The 20,482-nt window shown below is 44.9% G+C and overlaps 1 protein-coding gene across 1 annotated transcript; it reads left to right on the top strand.

Annotated features, from left to right (window-relative positions):
* Positions 1-4,835: 4,835 nt before the first annotated feature.
* On the top strand, positions 4,836-16,616 carry LOC126000488 (zinc finger protein 501-like; the record flags this gene model as incomplete). The annotated part of the gene is given in 6 exon segments (XM_049767749.1): positions 4,836-4,868; positions 6,795-6,980; positions 10,341-10,467; positions 12,029-12,109; positions 15,550-15,824; positions 15,900-16,616. Coding segments are annotated over 6 exon segments (1,419 nt in total), but the record flags the coding sequence as incomplete, so codon positions are not given.
* Positions 16,617-20,482: the final 3,866 nt, after the last annotated feature.

Here is a 20,482-nt window from a genome sequence, read left to right as displayed (position 1 = left end):
TTTGTGTAGAGCGCGGATTGTTGGGGGGGTCCCCACGGGCACATGGGGGTCCAAAGGAATGATTTTCTTTCTGGCATCCTACGGGCCACTGTGAGTGCCACTTAGCTCCAAGATCTTCTCCAGATGATCAACAGGAAGGCCCTGGGAAGGTTTGGTTGTAGTGTTCCCTGAAGGGGCTAGACCAATGGTCCACAAACTTTTTTTTTCAACTGAGCCAAATCTTGGCAAAAGCACAATTGAAATTTATTTTGAGAGCCACATTTTTTTTTGTTTGTTTTGGTTTTTGGGTAACAGCCAGCAGTGCTCAGGGGTTACTTCTGGCTCTATGCTCAGAAATGGCTCCTGGCAGACTCAGGGGATCATATGGGATTCCGGGATTCGAACCACCAGCCTTCTGCATGTGAGGCAAACGCCTCACCCCATGCTATCTCTCGGCCCCGAGAGCCATATTTTTTTGTGGGCCACACCCGGCAGTGCGCAGGGGTTACTCCTGGCTGTCTGCTCAGAAATAGCTCCTGGCAGGCACGGGGGACCATATGGGACACCGGGATTCGAACCAACCACCTTTGGTCCTGAATAGGCTGCTTGCAAGGCAAACGCAGCTGTGCTATCTCTCTGGGCCCCCGAGAGCCACATTTTTTTTGGGCCACACCCTGTGACGCTCAGGGGTTACTCCTGGCTATACGCTCAGAAGTTGCTCCTGGCTTCTTAGGGGACCATATGGGACGCTGGGGGATCGAACCGCGGTCCGTCCTAGGCTAGCGCAGGCAAGGCAGGCACCTTACCTCCAGCGCCACCACCCGGCCCCGAGAGCCACATTTTTTTTTTAAAACCAAAAATACATAGGATGGTGCACTCTTTTAGTTTTAATAAGTTTTCATTGAGAATATTCTGTATGCAAGTATCCACATAGTTCGGGAGGATACAAATAACACAACTAATAAAACAAAAACTTTAGAACGACATTATTTAACAATAATGTTAAATTCCGTAAAATTTGTCTTACAGTGTACAGAAAATTACATACTTATAATGACTGACAAAGTCACAAAACTAATATGAACATTGGCCTTGCATTTCCTTGGATAGTTTGAGTAAGTCAGGTTTGTACGTCGTTTTTAATTTTAGGCACGATTTCAGGTTCTCATCAATGACACAATGTCTCAATTTACTGTTGATAAGATTCATGCTTGAAAATGATTGTTTGCACAAATATGTAGACCCAAACAAGGAAAGAATAGCAAATGCTAGCTTTTTTTAGTTGATTAGATGAGTCAGGAATACTATTCCTGGTGTTAAAAATCAACATATCTTCCTTCTCCAAGTCTTTCAAAGCAGACCACTTGTGCTGTGAACTAAGTTCACATTTGTGTTTCTCCAAACTTTCTAAATTAGCACAAAGATGCTCAAATTCCGAGCTCCACAGTTCTCTGTTTTTTAAATCCAGCAATTGCATTTCAAAGTTGCCAATGTTGATATTAAAGGGAGAAAAAACGAATTCCATTACAGAGGCATCCAGAGGTTTTATTTAACAGGCCAATGTTGCTTTGCTGTTTTTGAAATCCTGAAACCTCTTGAGAAAAGCTTGCCTCATATTTAAAAGTGCTGTTTTAAAATAAGTTATGACAATATCAGAATTATTTTCTTGGTGATGTTTCAACAGGCTTGGAAAGTGAATCAAAGTTTTTCTGTCAAAATCTTGAGCAAAAACAGATAATTTGTTTTCAAACGAAATAACTTCTTCTAACATCGAAAACATTGTGTTTCCTTTCCCCTGTAGTTTATGTAAGCTGATTTAGATGTGAAGTTAACATCCACCATGAAATATAGTTTTTGAATCCACTGATCGTTTGTTAATTCTGGATAGTGAACACTCTTCTCAAGGAAAAATGCTTTGAGTTCTACTATTTTTTTTTTTGGTTTTTGGGCCACACCCGGCGGTGCTCAGGGGTTACTCCTGGCTGTCTGCTCAGAAATAGCTCCTGGCAAGCACGGGGGACCATATGGGACACCGGGATTCAAACCAGCCACCTTTGGTCCTGGATCAGCTGCTTGCAAGGCAAACGCCGCTGTGCTATCTCTCCGGGCCCCTTGATTTCTAATAATAAGGAAGCAAAAACATTTCAAAATGTTTCCTCTTGATAACCAAAATGTGCTGAAAATTTGAAACCCTACAATATGGAGATGAAACAGGTAAAAGAGAAAAACCTTTTAACAATCTTTAAAAGCAATAACAGTGTTTCTGAGAAAAGTAGTGATTTCACTGAAAGGAAAAAAATCTATTGACACTTTAGTGTGTGCTGCAAGAAACCAAAATAAAATACACACTAAAACAAAAACGGCACTTTGTTAAAGGCATATGATATCATATCATAAAGGAATTGTGATAGAGTGCCTGAAACAGGTTAAAAATAATTTTTATTTAAGCATATTTGTTACAAAATTATTCATACTTGAGTTTCAATCGGAGGCATAATTTTAATAAAAGCTGAATAAAATAATATTTTGGGGGGGTCACATCAGGCGGTGCTCAGGGATTACTCCCTCCTCTATGATCAGAAATAGCTCCTGGCAGGCTCAGGAGATTCGAACCACCGTCCCTCTGCATACAAGGCCAACGCCCTACCTCCATGCTATCTCTGTGGCCTCAGAGTTCAATACTTTGGGAAAAGGAGTGGCTGCAGCCAAGCTCAGGATGTCCCTTTAAGAGGTCGCGGGAGTAGCTGTGATGTCATCTAGCCCGCAGCGTCCTTTGCTTCCCCTTCCCGGTTTGGTCCCTTGAGCTGCCTCTCTGCTGGTCGGGCCAGGCGGGGTCCCCGTGGGGTGGGGTCTGGAGGGACGATCGGCCGCTCTGAGCGCGTGGAGCCCCGGGTCACAGCCAGGTGAGCGGCGGAGGCGCCCCGGGAATTTGGGGGAGGCGGTGGCGCCCAGAGGTGGGACCGACCGAGAGCGCGGATGTTGGATCTTGTTCCTTTTGTTCCTGTGACGATCCGGATCGTCTCCTTAGAGAGAAGAGGCCGAGAAAGAGGCGAGTGGGGTGGGGGGTGAGGGATCGGCGCCCAAGACGCTTGTCTTGGCAAGTGGGCGAGCGGGGTTCAGTCCCGACACCCCACGATGGTCGAGATGCGGGAGGCCACGGGGAATCGGGCGGTTAAGGGGAACACGGGCTTGAACGAGCCCAGGCGGGAAATTTCAGACACAACCGAGGAAAGAAAGAACGGCCCTAGTGATGCTGGAGAGGCCCCTGGTGGCTCCTAGGAACTGGGGGGAAGAGGCGGCCCTAGAGGGAATCTGCAGCTCTTCCTTAGCTCTCTCCAGATCTGGCTCCTGGGGAGTGATTGGGGGATCCAGGACTCCAGCTGTGCAGGAAACTCTGGCTTGGCAGGCTGTTCTGACTGCTGAGTTCCAGCCAGCCCTGATTATGGCAAGATGTGGCTCCATATCCGAGAAAGAGCTCCCCTGATACACTTTCCACATGGAATGTTTGAAACCCCGAGGTCTGAGGGAGATGCTGCCACCCTGGGCCCAGGCCATGGTCCTTTGTTCCAAGAAGGCTTTTCTAGGTGTTCTCCCAACCCCACCCCACCCCTAGGCTTTCCAATTTGGTTAACTGTCCTGTTGCTAGGGTGGTTGCCAGGAGCAGGGTGGGGGGGTAGTTGAAGGTCTTTGACATTCAGCCCTTGCCTCCATTCCCTCTCTGAGAGGGGGAGGGTGCAGACTTCTTTTGGCCTGCAGTGGCCTCAGGTTCCTGTGTTCCCAAACCCTTTGTTTTCAGTGGATCTCAAGATTTTATTGGTCCTATGCCCTGCAGGACTGATTTCTGAATACTGAGTCAGGAAAAACCCTCTGAGCACCTAAGGGGATGGCCCCAAAATAAATTGAAGAAAATTTTCAAGTAGAGAAAATTCTTTCATGTGCATGACATGGAAAGGCCTACATTGTCTTCTTACACCTTATTCATAAGAATGTTCATATTGGGGGCCGGAGAGATAGCATGGAGGTAAGGCGTTTGCCTTTCATGCAGGAGGTCATCGGTTCGAATCCCGGCGTCCCATATGGTTCCCCGTGCCTGCCAGGAGCAATTTCTGAGCCTGGAGCCAGGAATAACCCCTGAGCACTGCCGGGTGTGACCCAAAAACCAAAAAAAAAAAAAAAAAAAAAAAAAGAATGTTCATATTGAATAAAAATGATGTATGGTTTTTGGGGAAGGTCTGAGCTTCACCTCTGACACCATACTATTCCTAGAAGAAATCGTGTTGCAGATGGGTCTTATGAAAGACTGATAATTAATTAATGAATTAATTAAATTTCTTACTTCCTTGAATTCCACAAAGCCAGTGATTAGCCCTACATTGTATAAATATCTGTGCTAGCAGTGTGTGTGGGGAAACCATATGGCAGCTTGGCAGCACGTGTGAATCCCCCTGGCAGAGGCACTTCCAGGCTCAGTGCAAATGACCATTTTACTGCCAGTTTGCAGGGGGCAGTGATGGACAGGACTTCTGCCTCAAAGTCAGCCCCTTCCCAAGACTCCCAGGGACTCAGGAGTGAAGTTCCTCCCTGTAGAGCAAGACCAGTGTTCTTATCCTATTTACATTCTGATCCGAACCCCATTCTGTTTTCTAGGAGAGAAAGGAGTTTCTGTCTGTGTATGTTCACCTGGGCTTGAGTTGGTGCCCAGAGGTACGGCCCAACTGGCAATATTGTCCTTACGGGCTCTTCCTGTCAGGACAGGGGTTTTCTTCCTCTTCAGTGCTCACAGCCGTGTCTTTCCTACAGGGATTCATGCAAACTGCCTTTCTGCTGCTCTTCCGGAATAATACGTACTAGGGAAGATGGATCTGCACCATCGGAAGTCCAGTTCCCAGGTAGGTTCAGAGTGTGAGCATAAGGAAGGACAGGGTGGGGGACAGGAGTGTTCAGCCCCCACATTGTCAAGCTGTGGCCCCTGGCTTGGGTGCTGGACTCTGTTATTTGAGGCTACTTTTGTCCTTGTTTGCTGTGTTTGGTTTAATGGCCCCCAGTGTGTTCATTCTTGGCTCTTGAAACAGTGTTCTTGGGTCACTACTGCAGGTCTCAGACCCTATGGGGGTTCTGGAGTTCATAAAATATGTGTTGGTAAAGTGTTGCTAAGGAAATCCTTGATCTCAAGATTTCTGCCCTAAACCTTCATGCCTACCTTATCAGGGATCAGATATATTACTGATTTTTAGTTCTGGCTCCAGAGCCAATAGGGGGTTTCTTGCCTCTGTCCTCGTAATCTGCAGAATGAATCATATGGGGAGTGTGAGGTTCTCTCTGGGCAGCCAAGTACAAAATAAGTGCCCTCCTGGCTGTTCTGTGGGTTTATCTCAAAGTTCTCTTTTTTTTGGGGGGGGGCACACCCGGTGACACTCAGGGATTACTCCTGGCTATGTGCTCAGAAATTGATCCTGGCTCTGGGACCATATGGGATGCCTGGTGTTCGAACAGCCAGCGATCCATCCTAGGTCAGCCGCGATTTGTGTTTTCCTGCAGTTCCTAGATGCAGGCCAATACAGGCGCACTTGTCTTCTCTCACTTTTCACTCAGGACCTCAATGGGGGTCTAGCACGCTCCCCAGTTTGCTTAATTTTCTAAAATATGGCTGAAGAATTTTTGCCTTACTGGAAACTCTGTGGGTAGGTCTTTTCCTGCATGTGCACTTCCATTTGGGTTTTAGTTTTGATTTCTTTCTGCTGTGGTACTTCACTTCTTTTGTATAGATTTTTTTTCTTCCATGTTGGCTATACTCAGGGCTTCATCTGGGCTCTACACCAAGGATTTACTCTACTCTTGGCAATGTGAGGGAACCCAAGTATATACCAGGGATTGACTCTGGGTTGGCCTTGTCTGAAACCCTTAGCTCCATTTCTCTACCCCTGTTGATCATTCCACGCAGTTCAGATATTTTGTTCTTCACTCTGAAGAGTTCGCTTCCTCCCTGTTCATACATTTCTTTTCAGAAAGAAGTTGCACCTTTTTTTTTTGTTTGTTTTTTCGGGCCACACCCGTTTGATGCTCAGGTGTTACTCCTGGCTAAGTGCTCAGAAATTGCCCCTGGCTTGGGGGAACCACATGGGACGCCGGAGATCGAACCGAGGTCCTTCCTTGGCTAGCACTTGCAAGGCAGACACCTTACCTCTAGCCCACCTCGCTGGCCCCAGAAGTTGCACTTTCAAAGTCTGCGGTTCCATGGCTTGTGGATCTAGTAGGAAAATATAAGCAAAGGGTCATTTGAAAAGTCATAGCGATTGGGAGTCAGATCACTTTTATCTGCTCAATGAGGGGCTTCCTTGGAGGTAACCGTGTGCTGATTTGGAAAAGAACAGGCTTGACTCACAAACTGACCCTTGAATTTTACTTCTTTCCCTACTACCAAGAGAAGAGATGGGCTTTAGGATTAGATTTACACTGGTGTGTGTGTGTGTAGCATTTTGCAAAACACCCAGAGTACCTTCTGCTCTATGTGGAAGAGTTACTCTTGGCAATATTCAGTGAATCTAGTGATACTGGACATTGGCCCAGGTATGTTTGTGTGCATACCACTATTTCCAAGAACTTACTTGAGGAGTGTCCGCACTTTATGTTGGCTGATGCTCAGGGATTTCTGGAACCTGTCATCAGACGTGCCTGTTGACATATTGACTTTGAGACTTGTTCTTCCTCGTGGAGAGAGCAGAGGAACTTCTTCCCTTTAGGATATTGGGAGTTCCCTTCTTTGCATTCAGGGAATGTGTGAGCCTGAGCCTTTACCCTCCTGTGTGCTTGCTCAGGACACAGTGACCTTCCCTGATGTGGCTGTGAGCTACTCCCCAGATGAGTGGCTGTACCTGGACAGCTCTCAGAGGAAATTCTATAGAGATGTGATGCTGGAGACCTACCAGCACCTGTGGGCCATAGATAAGAGCCACCCTGGGGCACTGTTGAAGATCAGACCCTTTGGGGGAAATCACATATCAGTCAGGGATCTGGGTTCTATAGGAGACTAGACTTTGTAGTTACCCAAAGTGAAGGCCCTCCCCATTGTCTTACCCTCCAAATCCTGATTTTATATCTTAGAGGAGTCTTATTATGTCATTTTATCTTTATGTTTTGATTTTGGGCCACACCCGGTGACGTCAGGGGTTACTCTTGGCTATGCTTTCGAAAATCTCTCCTGATTTGTGGTCCATATGAGACACCTGGAGATCAAACCACAGTCCATCCTGGGTCAGCACCATACAAGACAAATGACCTACCATTACAGCAAATCTTCCCCTAATTATGTAATTTTAAATGCAATTTTACAGTCCTGAGAGATAAAAGATTCTGTGGGGCATTTTCTTTGACCTCTGTGAACCAAGTTTGATCCAGGCTGCACATGTATCTTATAAATTTTCAGGAATTAACTCTGAGCACAGACCTGAGAGTCAGCCCTGACCACTGTGCTTAAATTTTCCACAATTCTCTCAAATCCAAGCCATTTAAAAATGTTTTGGCTTCTAGGTCACACCCAGTAGCACTCAGGAGTTACTCCTGGCTCTACTTTCAGAAATCGCCCGTGGCAGGCACAGGGATATAGGATGCTGGGATTCAAACCACCATCATTCTGCAGGCAAGGCAGCGCCCTCCCTCCATGCTATATCGAGCTCCGCCATTTAAATTTTTTAACATTTATTTACTTATTTATTTAGGTTTTTGCGAACTCAGGGGCCACTCCTGGCTCTGTACTCAGAAATTGCTCCTGGCAGGATCAAGGGACCATGTGGGATGTTGGGAATCGAACCCAGGTCAGCTACTTGCAAAGCAAACACCCTACCTCTGGTTTGTCATTCGTCCCCATTTAACTTTTTGTAAGATTAGGGATGCACTTGACCACACGTGGGAGTGCTCAGAGCTTAGTAAAGCCACTGAGCTTAGGGGTGGATTACTTCTGGCATTCAGTGACTACTTGGGTTGTTAGTGATCAAATGCTCAACTTCCATGCTATCTCTCTGGCCCCTCTCACTGTCATATCTAAAATTACTTGCATTCGGGCCCGGAGAGATAGCACAGCGGTGTTTGCCTTGCAAGCAGCTGATCCAGGACCAAAGGTAGATGGTTCGAATCCCGGTGTCCCATATTGTTCCCCGTGCCTACCAGGAGCTATTTCTGAGCAGACAGCCAGGAGTAACCCCTGAGCATCGCCGGGTGTGGCCCAAAAACCAAAAAAAAGAAAAAATTACTTACATTTAACTGTTCAGGCCCACATTCTACCTGGATCACATGCTTCAGCATCAAGTGTATCTTGGGGTGTATTTAATACACCTTGACCACAAAGTAAGCACCTCCCTCAGGCTTGACTCACCTCTTTCTCAGTCTCTTCTGTCCATCAAGATGATCCTGAGGAATCCACAGGAATTAAAGAACAATATCAAACAGTTCATGGATGCACTGAGATACTGTTGAGGACTTTCTTCTATCTCTGCACTAAAGGAAACACCCCCTCAAAGCCAATGCTTAGTCCTACTCTGCACGAAGCTTGGTCCTAAAAGTGGGGGGGAACCATATGGTAGGTGAGCTGCAGAGGGTTTGTACCCTGAGTCTTGGAGCAGAGCACTACCAGACTGGGTGCAAGTGACCTTTCTGCTGCTGGCCTTCAAGAGGACTGAATTACTGTACTTCTGCCCTGGAGTCTGCCCCTGTCCTGGGCTCCCAGGGGCTCTGGACTGCAGTTCCTCCCTGTATAGCAAGGCAGGCGCTCTTGTCCTTTTCACACCCTGATCCCAACCCCATTCTGTTTCCTTGGACAGAAAGGAGTTTTGTTTTGTTTTGTTTTGTTTTGGGGTCACACCCTGCTGCACACAGGAGTTAGCCCTGGCTCTGCTCTCAGAAATTATTCCTGGCAGCCCTCAGGGAACCCTGTTGGATGTCAGGGATCGAACCTGGGTCCTTCCTGGGTTGACCGCATGCAAGTCAAATGCCCTACCCCTGTATTATCGCTCTGATCCCAAGAAAGGAGTTTTTATCTTTGTGTGTTCATGTGGGCCTTGCCAGTGACCAGAGTTGTGGCCCATCAGGCATTTCCAGCCCCACTGCAGGCACTTGCAGTCAGGGCTTCTCTCTGGTGCTCACAGCAATGTCTTCTTAAAGAGATTTGTGACAACGGCCTTGCTGCAGCTCTTTATGAATAACATAGACAATTGAAGATGGGACTGTACCTTTTGAAATTCTGTTCGCAGGTAGGGGGGAGTGTGAGCTTAGAGAAAAACAGGGTGGGAGGACAGGAGTGCACAGCACCCCAGTGTCAGGGTATGACTTCTTGTCAAGGTGCTACACACTGTTATTTGAGGCCACTTTTGTCCTAGTTTGCTTTGTTTGGTTTGAGGGCCACACCAAATAGTGCACAGGCCTGGCCCCTGAATCTGTGTTCTTCGGTCACCCTTGGCACGTCTCAGACTCTATGGAGTCCTGGGGCCCAGCATTGATCTCCTGGTAATATGGACTCCTACCATGTTGCGAAAGAAATCCTTGATCCTGGATTCTTGAAAGCATCATTTCTGCCTCATCTGGGTTCATCTCTATTACTAATTTTTAGTTCTGGCACCACAGCCAGTAGGGGATTCTCCTGACTCTGCTGTCAGGTGTCCTTTCTACTCTGTGTGATGGATCATAAGAGGAGTCTGGGGTTCTCTCTGGGCCAGCCAAGTGCAAGGCAAGATCCGTCCTGGCTGTTTACTAGGTTCAGCACAACGTTCTTCATTTGCATTTTATTTAAGCTCCCAGATGGTCGGCTGATGCCTGGGCACTTGTCTTCTCACTGACTTCATTTAGGACCATACACGGAAGTCTGGCACACATCCCGGGTTCCTAAGTCAAAACTCTGGGTGAAGAAATTTCTGACTTACTAGAAACTATGTTGCTGGGTCCTTTCCTGTGAGTGCAGTTCCCTGTGGGCTTTAGTTATAAATTCTTTGTGCTGTTCTATCTCAGACTGTTTTGTTTTGATTAGAATTTTATCCCATTTTGTGATACTCGGTATATTCTTGACTCTGCACCAAAGAAGAGTTATTCCTGAGAACATTAGGAGACCCAATTCTAAACCAGAGATTGGCCTTGGATTGACCCTGTCTGGAAACCCCTGGCTGTTTTGAATGTCTGTTGGCTGAACTATAGGGATTTTTGGAGCCTGTCACCCAGGCTATTTAGAGGTGCCTATTTACATATTGGCTTTGAGGCTGGTTCCTTCTGAGAGTAGAGATAGAGGACTTGAGTCTATTTAGGGAACCAGGAGGTTCCTTCTCTAATCCTAGAACTTGGGTGAGCTTGGACCCTGACCCATCCTGTGTGTGCTGCCTCAGGACATGGTGACCTTCTCCGATGTGGCTGTGATCTTCTCCCCAGGGGAGTGGCTGTGCCTGGATGCCTCTCAATGGAAACTCTACAGAGATGTGATGTTGGAGACCTACCAGCACCTGAGGGACATAGGTAAGAGCTGCATTGGTGCACCTGTTACAGTCCCTTGGAGAGAATCAAATATCCGTCAAGTATCTGCATTCAATAGGGGACTTGACTTTGCAGTTCCCCAAAGTCAAGCCCTGTGGGGAGCCTAGCTGATGAAACCTGGGACATAGGACACCTCAGTAATTCCTAATCTGGTCACCCACGTGACCAAAAGGCCCATGCCTTGAGAACAAAGGAAATAGACAAAAATAAAGTAATTCAGAGCAGCCCAATATATCCAGCCAGAAAGAAAAATATAGAGTTTGCCTTTGTGTTAGCAAACATTAAGAACTCTGTTTGAATCTTATGCCTTTTAGTAAAACGTGCTCAGGTCTACCTCTTTGCCCCTCCCTATTACCTGCCCCAGTTTATGCTAATGAATGCTTGTAACTGTGATTGGTGTAAAATTTGTAACACCCCTGACGTGTTTCAGCCCTTAAAAGCTGATCCCCCAACAATAAACTTCCCTTTTTGAACAGCATGCGTTGTCTTGAAGGCTTCTTTTACTAATTTCTCTAGTTCTTCTTTACAGGTCGGTTCTGCTCGAGTGAACCCACTAATAACTAGCAACTTTCATTTCCACACCCCCGAGGGTCGGGGGACTCCCACGAAAGTTGCAAAGCCCCTCCTCATTGTTTTAACCTCCCAGGTCTGACTTTCTATCTTAGAAGAGTCCAGTTATATAATTGTAAATGTCATTCCACAGTGCTAAGAAATAGTGCATTGTGTATGGTGTTTGCCTTGACCTCTGTGCACTGGATTTGATCCAGGCTGCACATTGATCTTCTAAGCCTCCAGGGATTATTCCTGAACCTAGGGCTAGATTTCTGCCTGAACCACTGTGAGTACATCCTACAATTTTTCCAAATGCAAGCCATTTAAGTTTTGTAAGTTTGGGGAAGATCGTGACCATTCATGGGAGTACTCAGAACTTAGGAACTACTCCTGCCATTATTCGTGATCACTTGGAGTGGTACTTATAAAATGACTCTACCAGCGTTCCAATTCTCCATGAGTCCTACTTGGTTTCGAGCACGCTTGACTTGGCTCATGAGTTATTTAGGTTATCAAGACATCAGCGCCTCCCTGTCATCTTTGTCTGGTGTAATTCAGGCAATCAAACCTGAGGATTCTGTACTCAAATTATGTTTTCTAATTATACGGTTTCCCAGGCCCTACTTTTCTTTTGTTGTTTCTTTTTGGTGTTGATTTTTTTGGGGTATATCCAACATATCTCAGGCTTTCATCTGGCTCTGCACTCTGGAGTCAATCCTGGCATGGCTTGGTTGTGTTGGGGATCAAGCCCTGAGTGTCCCTGAAGAACCTACATGCCTCTATCTTAAATTATCAGTATTGTGTCACGATCTGCTTGGTCCAGACACTAACGGAATGCCAGAAGAATGTGAGTTCAATGGATTTGGTGGTGAGAAAGGGGCCATGTTCAGAAATGATTGTGCATCTGAATCCAACTTTATTGAATGCTTTAGAGATGTTTTAAACAAGACTTTCATGTTTGTCTCTAACCATGAATCATTCCTCTGGGCAGGACAGTGCAGGGTGAAGCCTGTGCTGATCTCCTGGTTGGAAGAAGGAGCCCTTGGTAAGCTGCAGAGAGGTGTGTTTGAAGGTGAGTGTGAGACAAACCCAACACTCAGACCCCGTGGAGGACTGTTGTAGCGTCCTGCACACATGTGAAATGTGGGTGCTGAGCAGGGTGTGTTGGTCTCCTGGCTCAGGGGTGCATGACTTCTCCTGATCCAGTTTACAGCTCTTGATGCTAAGGCCCACAATGTTCTGGAGCTTGGCTTTCTTGACTTTGCTCTTTCTGGTTCCCTGGCTGTCAATATTTGTGGTTCTGGGTCCTCAACCACTGTCTATGCTCTCATGCTAATTATACAACCACATTTTGGGGTTCTTTTCTCTGGGGCAGCTGGACGCCCTTGTGTTCTATGTGTCCACAATCTTCTTTTTGCCTTTGGATCATTTTCAGTGATTCCTCTCAATATTTTTCTCTCTCTTTTTGTTCAATTTTGGGTCACACATGGCAGAGATAATGGGTCACTCCTAGATCTCAGCTCAGAAATCACTCCTGTAGGCACGGGAGACCATCTGGGATGCCAGGATTTGGAACACCTTTTGTCCTGGGCTGGACGCTTGCAAGGCAAATGTCCTACCGCTGTGCTGTCTCTCCAGCCCCTTTTTTTCTCTCATTTTGATACTGCCTTAATGGTTGTACTTGGTGGTCTCTCTTGGCCCTGTACTTCTCAGCCAATTCTGGTGCACTCAGAAAACCAACTGTGATGGCTGTGATCAAACCTGGATCCACTCCTGCAAGGAAAATACCAATTCTTAGGAACACTGAGAATTGTTTTATTTTTCTTTTGGGAGCATTGCAGTGATTTTCAAGAATTATTGGTAGCTCTATTCTCATATATTACCACAGCAGTACTTTGTGGATAGATGTGATGCCAGAAATTGAACTAGGTTCATCCACTTGCAAGGTGAATCCCACCCAGGCTGCCCCATGTCACTTTCACACTATCTTTGATGTATATCTTTTAACCAAAGTTGAGCCCACTGCAACCCTAATGTGGACGTCTTTAAGTTCCTCATTTTGACCCTCTTAACCTGTCTTCCTTACTCTATAAACTGATTTATTGTCTGAAAACAATATACAGTTACTCTGCTGCTTATTGAGCCAGGTTTTATTCAACACATTTTTTGGTGTGGTTTTGGTCCACCCCCGTAGCCTCGGGTATTACTATGGCTCTGTGATCAGAATTTATTGCTAAACTTACCTGGCAGGGGAGATACCAATATATATTTGCTTTTGGGTCATACCCGGTGACTCTCACGGTTCCTCCAGGCTATGCGCTCAGAAATCACTCCTGGCATGGGAGACAATAAGGGACGCCAGGGGATTGAACCGCATTCTGTCTTAGGCTAGCACAGGCAAGGCAGAAGTCTTATCCTTTGTAACCTCACTCTGGCCCCTAATTTGTTTTTTGGGGGGTGGAGTATATTTTTATCTGTATGTTAAAACCGTTGATGAGTGATCCCGTAAAATTGGGATAATATTGCCTCTTAAATAGATTTCATTCAGTTAAATATTTGTGTGGTTTTTGCGTCAGCCCTGATAGTGTTCAGAAATTATTTCAGGGGCAAGAGAGATAGCATGGAGATAGGCCATTTGCCTCGCATGCAGAAGGACGATAGTTCAAATTCTGGCATCCCCTATGGTCCTCCGAGCCTGCAGGAGCGATTTTTGAGTATAGAGCCAGGGGTAACTCCAGAATTCTACTGGATGTGACCCAAAAACGAAAAATCAACAAAACCACCAGAAATTATTTGAGCTTGGAGAGGGGGACATAAGGGATGTCAGTGATTCAACCTGAATCAGTTGCATGCAAGGCAAATACCCCCCCCCCCATTTTGTATTGTTCTGGTCCCTGAACAGAGTCTTACATTTCATACATGGTTTGTTTTTAGTATGCGGAGCACCAGTTCAGAATTCCTCCATTCTACAATTTCCTTTCAGAACGAGATCTCCAAACAGGAATGTGTTGGTAAGATTTGCAAATTCCAAATCTTATTCTTATTGTAGAGGTGGGATAACTCGGTGCACAAACACATAGGATTTATAGAGTGGTGCCCATTGGTCCAGCCCTTTTACCTCATCTGTGGTCTCTGCAATGGTGGGAGCATCCAGATGTGTTCTATTAATCTCATGAGTGCCAACCTCAATTGAATGAATCGTCTAACCAAAAGGTCTTATTATTGTTTTCAGCACAAAGAAATTCTGTGATTTGTGTGGGAAATGATTTTGGGAGGGAAGAGATACAGTGATTGATTTGATATAATATTAGGTCAAGTGTTTCAACTGGTTTGTGAGTAGAGATGGAAAACTGGATCTCATTCACCTCTGTACTTGGTCCCCGAGCCTCACCATATTTGCTCAGGGAGCACACAGCCAGAGTAAATAAGAGCACTGCCTTGGGGATCTCCATAGTAGAACATTTCAAAAAAGGATATTGGGAGGAATATGACTATTGTAAGACTTTTCTTCTGTTTTGGATCAACACCTGTGATATTTGGGGGTTTTCTTTGGAATGGGCTCATTTTTTATATCAGGGCTTAATTCCGAACTGGACTCTCCTTGCTATACTACTGCTCTGGCCCTATTGAGGTATTTAGCAATCTGATTTGGCCGTTTCCTTTCTGTTGTGCAGAAGAGCCCACCCGGTCTTAAGTTATATGCTCTTAGATCCTAGCAAGCCCCAAGTGAGGATGTGTTTTATGTCTGTTTATATAGGGTTCAGAAATCATGGTTTCTGTTCCTCTGCTTAGACAATATTTTCCCTCCCTAATCTTATGTCTTGCCTGGATATCTGTCTCTCTCCAGAGATATCCAAACATGTAGCGAATTGTTTTTCTGTGATGGGGATCACATGTGAAGGTTGGTTTTGAACATGGGGACTCAAAGGTTACTGGACTAACCCTGTGCTGTTCCATAGGGAAGAGGCACGCCATGCTGGGTTGTGAATGATCTTGTGCTGTTGGACCCAGTCTCAAGGGAACTGCCCTGCCTGTATCATGATGGGAATGAGGACGCAGGGATCATCTGTTCAATGGTGGATCGGATTGAAGAGAGGGTCTGTAATATGGGGACCCAGTCTTTTGGACACAGTGCTCCTGATCCTGTTATGCCCAGTCACAGGACACAGACCTCCACAGTTGGATCACCTTGGGTCAAAAAGCCACCAGTGTTTGTTCTAACTCCCTCATATCAAGATACTCTCAAGCATATTTTCCATGGAGTATACCCCACTATGTATAAACAATGTGATGGGAACTTCTCATGTGCTCAGCACTGTGATGTGCCCTTATATACCCCTGCTATACAGGATGCCTGTGATGGTAAGCGAGGTGGATTCAGTCTGAGAGAACTGTCACACTGGAATGATCCAAAGGTAGTCTGGACAGGAAGCAAATGTCATCTATGTCTCAAGAATGACAAGTCCTTCACTTACTCTTCGTCACACACTGAACACATGAAAATTCACATAGGAGAGAAGTCTTATATGTGTCAGGAGTGTGGAAAGTACTTCACTCAATCTTCAAAGCTTATTAAACACATAAATATTCATAAGGGAGTGAAGCCTTATACATGCCGGGACAGTGGAAAGGCCTTCACTGAATCCTCATTGCTTATGCACATGAATGTTCATATTGGAGAGAAAATGTATTCATGTCAGGAATGTGGGAAAGCCTGCATTCCATCCTCAAACCTTTCTGGTCACATAAAAATTCATACAGGAGAAAAGCCTTTTTCCTGCAGGAAAGCCGTCACTAATTCCTAAGTGCTTTCAGTGCATAGGAAAATTAATGCCAGTGAGAAGCCTTATTCATGTCAGGAGTGCAGAAAGGCATTTTCTCGATCCTCAAGTCTTTCTGATCACATGAAAATTCATACAGGAGAGAAGCCTTATTCATGTCAGGAGTGTGGAAAGGCATTTCCTCGATCCTCAGCCCTTAACACACACATGAGAATTCATACAGGAGAGAAGCCTCATTCATGTCAGGAGTGTGGAAAGGCATTTGCTCGATCCTCAAACCTTTCTGATCACATGAAAATTCATACAGGAGAGAAACCTTATTCATGTCAGGAGTGTGGAAAGGGATATGCTCAATCCTCAGACCTTAACAAACACATTAAAGTTCATACAGGAGAGAAGCCTTATTCATGTCCAGAGTGTGGATAGGCATTTGCTCAATCCTCAAGCCTTTCTGATCACATGAAAATTCATACAGGAGAGAAGCCTTATTCATGTCAGGAGTGTGGAAAGGCATTTCCTCGATCATCAGCCCTTAACAGACACATGAAAATTCATACAGGAGAGAAGCCTTATTCATGTCAGGAATGTGGCAAGGTATTTGCTCAATCCTCAGACCTTAACAAACACATGAAAGTTCATACAGGAGAGAAGCCTTATTCATGTTCGCAGTGTGGAAAGGCATTTGCTCAATCCTCAGTCCTTAACATACACATGAGAATTCATACAGGAGAGAAGCCTTATTCATGTCAGGAGTGTGGAAAGGCATTTCCTCAATCCTCAGCCCTTAACAGACACATGAAAATTCATACAGCAGAGAAGCCTTATTCATGTCAGGAGTGTGGAAAGGCATTTCCTCGATCCTCAGCCCTTAACAGACACATGAAAATTCATACAGGAGAGAAGCCTCATTCATGTCAGGAGTGTGGAAAGGCATTTGCTCGATCCTCAAACCTTTCTGATCACATGAAAATTCATACAGGAGAGAAGCCTTATTCATGTCAGGAATGTGGCAAGGTATTTGCTCAATCCTCAGACCTTAACAAACACATGAAAGTTCATACAGGAGAGAAGCCTTATTCATGTCTGCAGTGTGGAAAGGCATTTGCTCAATTCTCAGTCCTTAACATACACATGAAAATTCATACAGGAGAGAAGCCTTATTCATGTCAGGAGTGTGGAAAGGCATTTCCTCGAACCTCAGCCCTTAACAGACACATGAAAATTCATACAGGAGAGAAGCCTTATTCATGCCTGGACTGTAGAAAGGCATTTTCTCGATCCTAATACCTTAATATACACATGAAAATTCACAAAAGGGACCGAAGAGGTAGCTTGGAGGAAAGGCGTTTTCTTTGCATGATAAAGGTTAATGGTTCAAATCCCGGCATCCCATATGGTCCCCTGAGCCTGCCAGGAGCGATTTCTTAGCATAGAGCTAGGAGTAACCCCTGAGCGCTGCCGGGTGTTATCCAAAAACCAAAAAAAATTTACATAGGATAGAAGCCTTATGTCAGAAGTGTGGAAAGGTGTTTGCTCAATCCTCAAAGCTTCTTAGACACATGAATATTCATGGAGAGAAACCTTTATCATTACTTGGACTATAGCAAAGCCTTAATAACTCTCAAAACACATTGTTCATATCAGGAATGCAGGGAGGCATTTGCTCATTGCTCACAGCTTGTTAGATACATGAATATTTATACCCGAAAGAAACCTTTCTAATGTTAGGTGAATGTGAAAAAGACTTCACTCAAACCTCAACTATTTTTGGGCAGAACATTACCGATTCATACTGGTAAGAAGACTTACTCATGCCAGAAGTATGGAATGTTGTTTATTAAATCATAAAAACTTACTTAGCACAATTAAATTCAAACAGGAGTTAAATCTTGTACAAGTCAGGAGTGTGGTAAGGCTTTTGCTTAGTCCTCAGACATTACTATACACATGAATGTTCATAAAAGAGAAGAGTGCTATTCATGTCTGGAGTGTGGCAAGGCTTACACTTTCTGCTCAAACCTTGAAAAGCATAAGAAAACATATTCTGGAGGGAAACATGTGGTCCATAAGAAGTTTTGATATTTTTTCACTGATATTGAAACTTTTATAGGTGTGAAAATGATATCTAATGATGAGCATCTCATATAAAATGGTTGATATTGGCTATTGTGTATGTGAACATTTCAATGGGATTATTATATTCCTGACCCCACCCTGAATGGTGATTGTGCCCTACCTAGGGTGTGACCTAGCATTCTGCTCCCACCATTGAGTGGTACCTGATCCCACCATTGGGTGGTACCTGATTCTGGGGGTAAAAGCCAGGTTCTGTGGAAAGCAAGGAGCTTTTCTCCTGGGGCTGATTCTGGGGCCTTTGGCTTCAGCCTCTTCCACGGAATAAAAGCTGTTTTCTTCAGAAGCCTGACTGCCTGTTGGCTTACTACCGTGGCATTCACCTCAGAACTGCTGGCTGAATAGGGTAACAGATGCATGGTCCGAGGTGGAGGAGAAAGGCCTCATCCTTCATCCCTCCATCAGTCAACCCCATCAAGGGCAGTATAGCAACATTGGCCTTGCAAAACACTGGCTAGGGTTCAGTGCTACAGATTCTGTAGGGTTTCTCAAGCCCAAAGCTATGGATAACAGTGAGGAGTTACCTTTGAACATCATAGGGTGTCGCCCCGTGAAAATATCTAAAATAATTTTATTTTTTTTTTGGTTTTTGGGCCACACCCGGTAATGCTCAAAGGTTACTCCTGGCTATGCGCTCAGAAGTTGCTCCTGGCTTGGGGGACCATATGGGACACCAGGGGATCGAAGCACGGTCCCTCCAAGGCTAGCGCAGGCAAGGCAGGCACCTTACCTTTAGCGCCACCACCCGGCCCCTAAAATAAATTCTATTTTTTTTTTGTTTTTGGGTCACACCCGGCGGTGCTCAGGGGCTACTCCTGGCTGTCTGCTCAGAAATAGCTCCTGGCAGGCATGGGGGACCATATGGGACACCGGGATTCAAACCAACCACCTTTGGTCCTGGATTGGCTGCTTGCAACGCAAACGCCACTGTGCTATCTCTCCGGGCCCCTAAAATAAATTCTAAACAAGACAATATTAACTCGAGGGAAGATGGGAAGGCCTGTTTACTTCTGAATCATTAACTGCATAAAAATTTTATAGTTGGGACTAGAATGTAGCATTGTGGATAAGGTATTTGCCTTGGTAGCAGCCAACCAGGGTTTGAAACTCAACATTTCCTATGGTCTCCCAAGTTTGCCAGGAGAAAATTTTATACTTCAGTGGGTCCTATAGCAACGAATACAGCTGCATAACCTCGTTACTTGACAGCTTTATATTTATGAAGTGCTTTGACTCTTTTACTACTCTAGATGGGTCAATTTTATAGCTGTAACATACTGATCAGTTATCTCTGCGTATGTCTCCTGGTCACATTTATGTTAGGCTAATGTCGCATTGTACATAGCTGTCCATTTCTGTGTTCTACATAGCTCTGCTACATTTCCCCTCTTCTGCCTATCATTCAGCAAAACCTTTTCTTTTTTCTTCTTGTTTGTGTTTTTTGGGCCACACCTGGTGACACTCAGGGTTATTCCCGCCTATATACTTAGAAATTGCTTCTAGCGTCCCATATGGGACACTGAGAAATTGAAGTTTGGTCCATCCTGGGTCAGCTGTGTACAAGGCAAATGCCCTACCACTGTGTCATCACTCTGGCCCAGCAAGATATTTTCTCTAAATTTCCCTATGCTCACTTATCCAGGACTTGCTTTCTCTACTAAGTCCCTAGGGCCATATAGCTCCACACCCTTTTGCCATGGAGCAACGCCCCACACAAACACATTTAAACCCCACTGCACCATTTCAGACTCTCACTCCCCTGGATTGCTACTCCTGACCAAAATTGTCTTTTGAAATAAGACCTGTCTGAAGGACTGATTATGGTCTGTGACTTAAGCCAGCAGCTGCAGGGAATCATTGACTCTTCCATTTCCATCCTGATTATTCTCTTCCAACAGATTTATCTTAGCTGAAGTAGTCCTCTCTCATCATACTAACTTGGGCATGCTTCCAACAGAGATGGTTGAATGTGTATTTTTCTTTTCTTTCTTTTTTTTAATTTTCTTATTTTTTTGGTTTATGGGCCACACCTGGTGATGTTCAGGGGTTATTCCTGGATAGGGGTTTAGAAATCGGTCCCAACTTGGGGGACCATATGGGACGCCGGGGGATCCTAGGTCAGCCACATGCAAGGCAAATGCCCTACTGATGCTCCACTACTTGGCATGTGTATTTTTCTTAGGAAATAATGTTATAACTTTGGGCTTTATTCAGGAGTCAAATGGGGAAATATGTATATTTCCTTATATGTATTTATTTGTGAACATTGATATTGCCTTGAACTTGATTCCGCACTCAAATGTAGGGTATGTATAATTCTTTATAGGCATTTATGGGTAACAATGTTGGTACTACAACTATGAATCAGGCATAGTGGACTACAACCTAGTATTGTCTCCTAGTACTCCTAGTACCCCAATATTACTTTTCTCTTTTTTTTTAATAGACCCAGTAAAATGGGTGAAAATCTTAGGAAAGAGATGAGTATAATGTAGGGTATGTATAATTCTTTATAGGTATTTATGGGTAAC

The sequence above is a fragment of the Suncus etruscus genome (genome assembly GCF_024139225.1).
Source record: "Suncus etruscus isolate mSunEtr1 chromosome 15 unlocalized genomic scaffold, mSunEtr1.pri.cur SUPER_15_unloc_5, whole genome shotgun sequence".
NCBI lineage: Eukaryota > Metazoa > Chordata > Mammalia > Eulipotyphla > Soricidae > Suncus > Suncus etruscus.
Note: the sequence above shows the minus strand (reverse complement) of the source record. Positions and strands in the feature narration are given on the sequence as shown.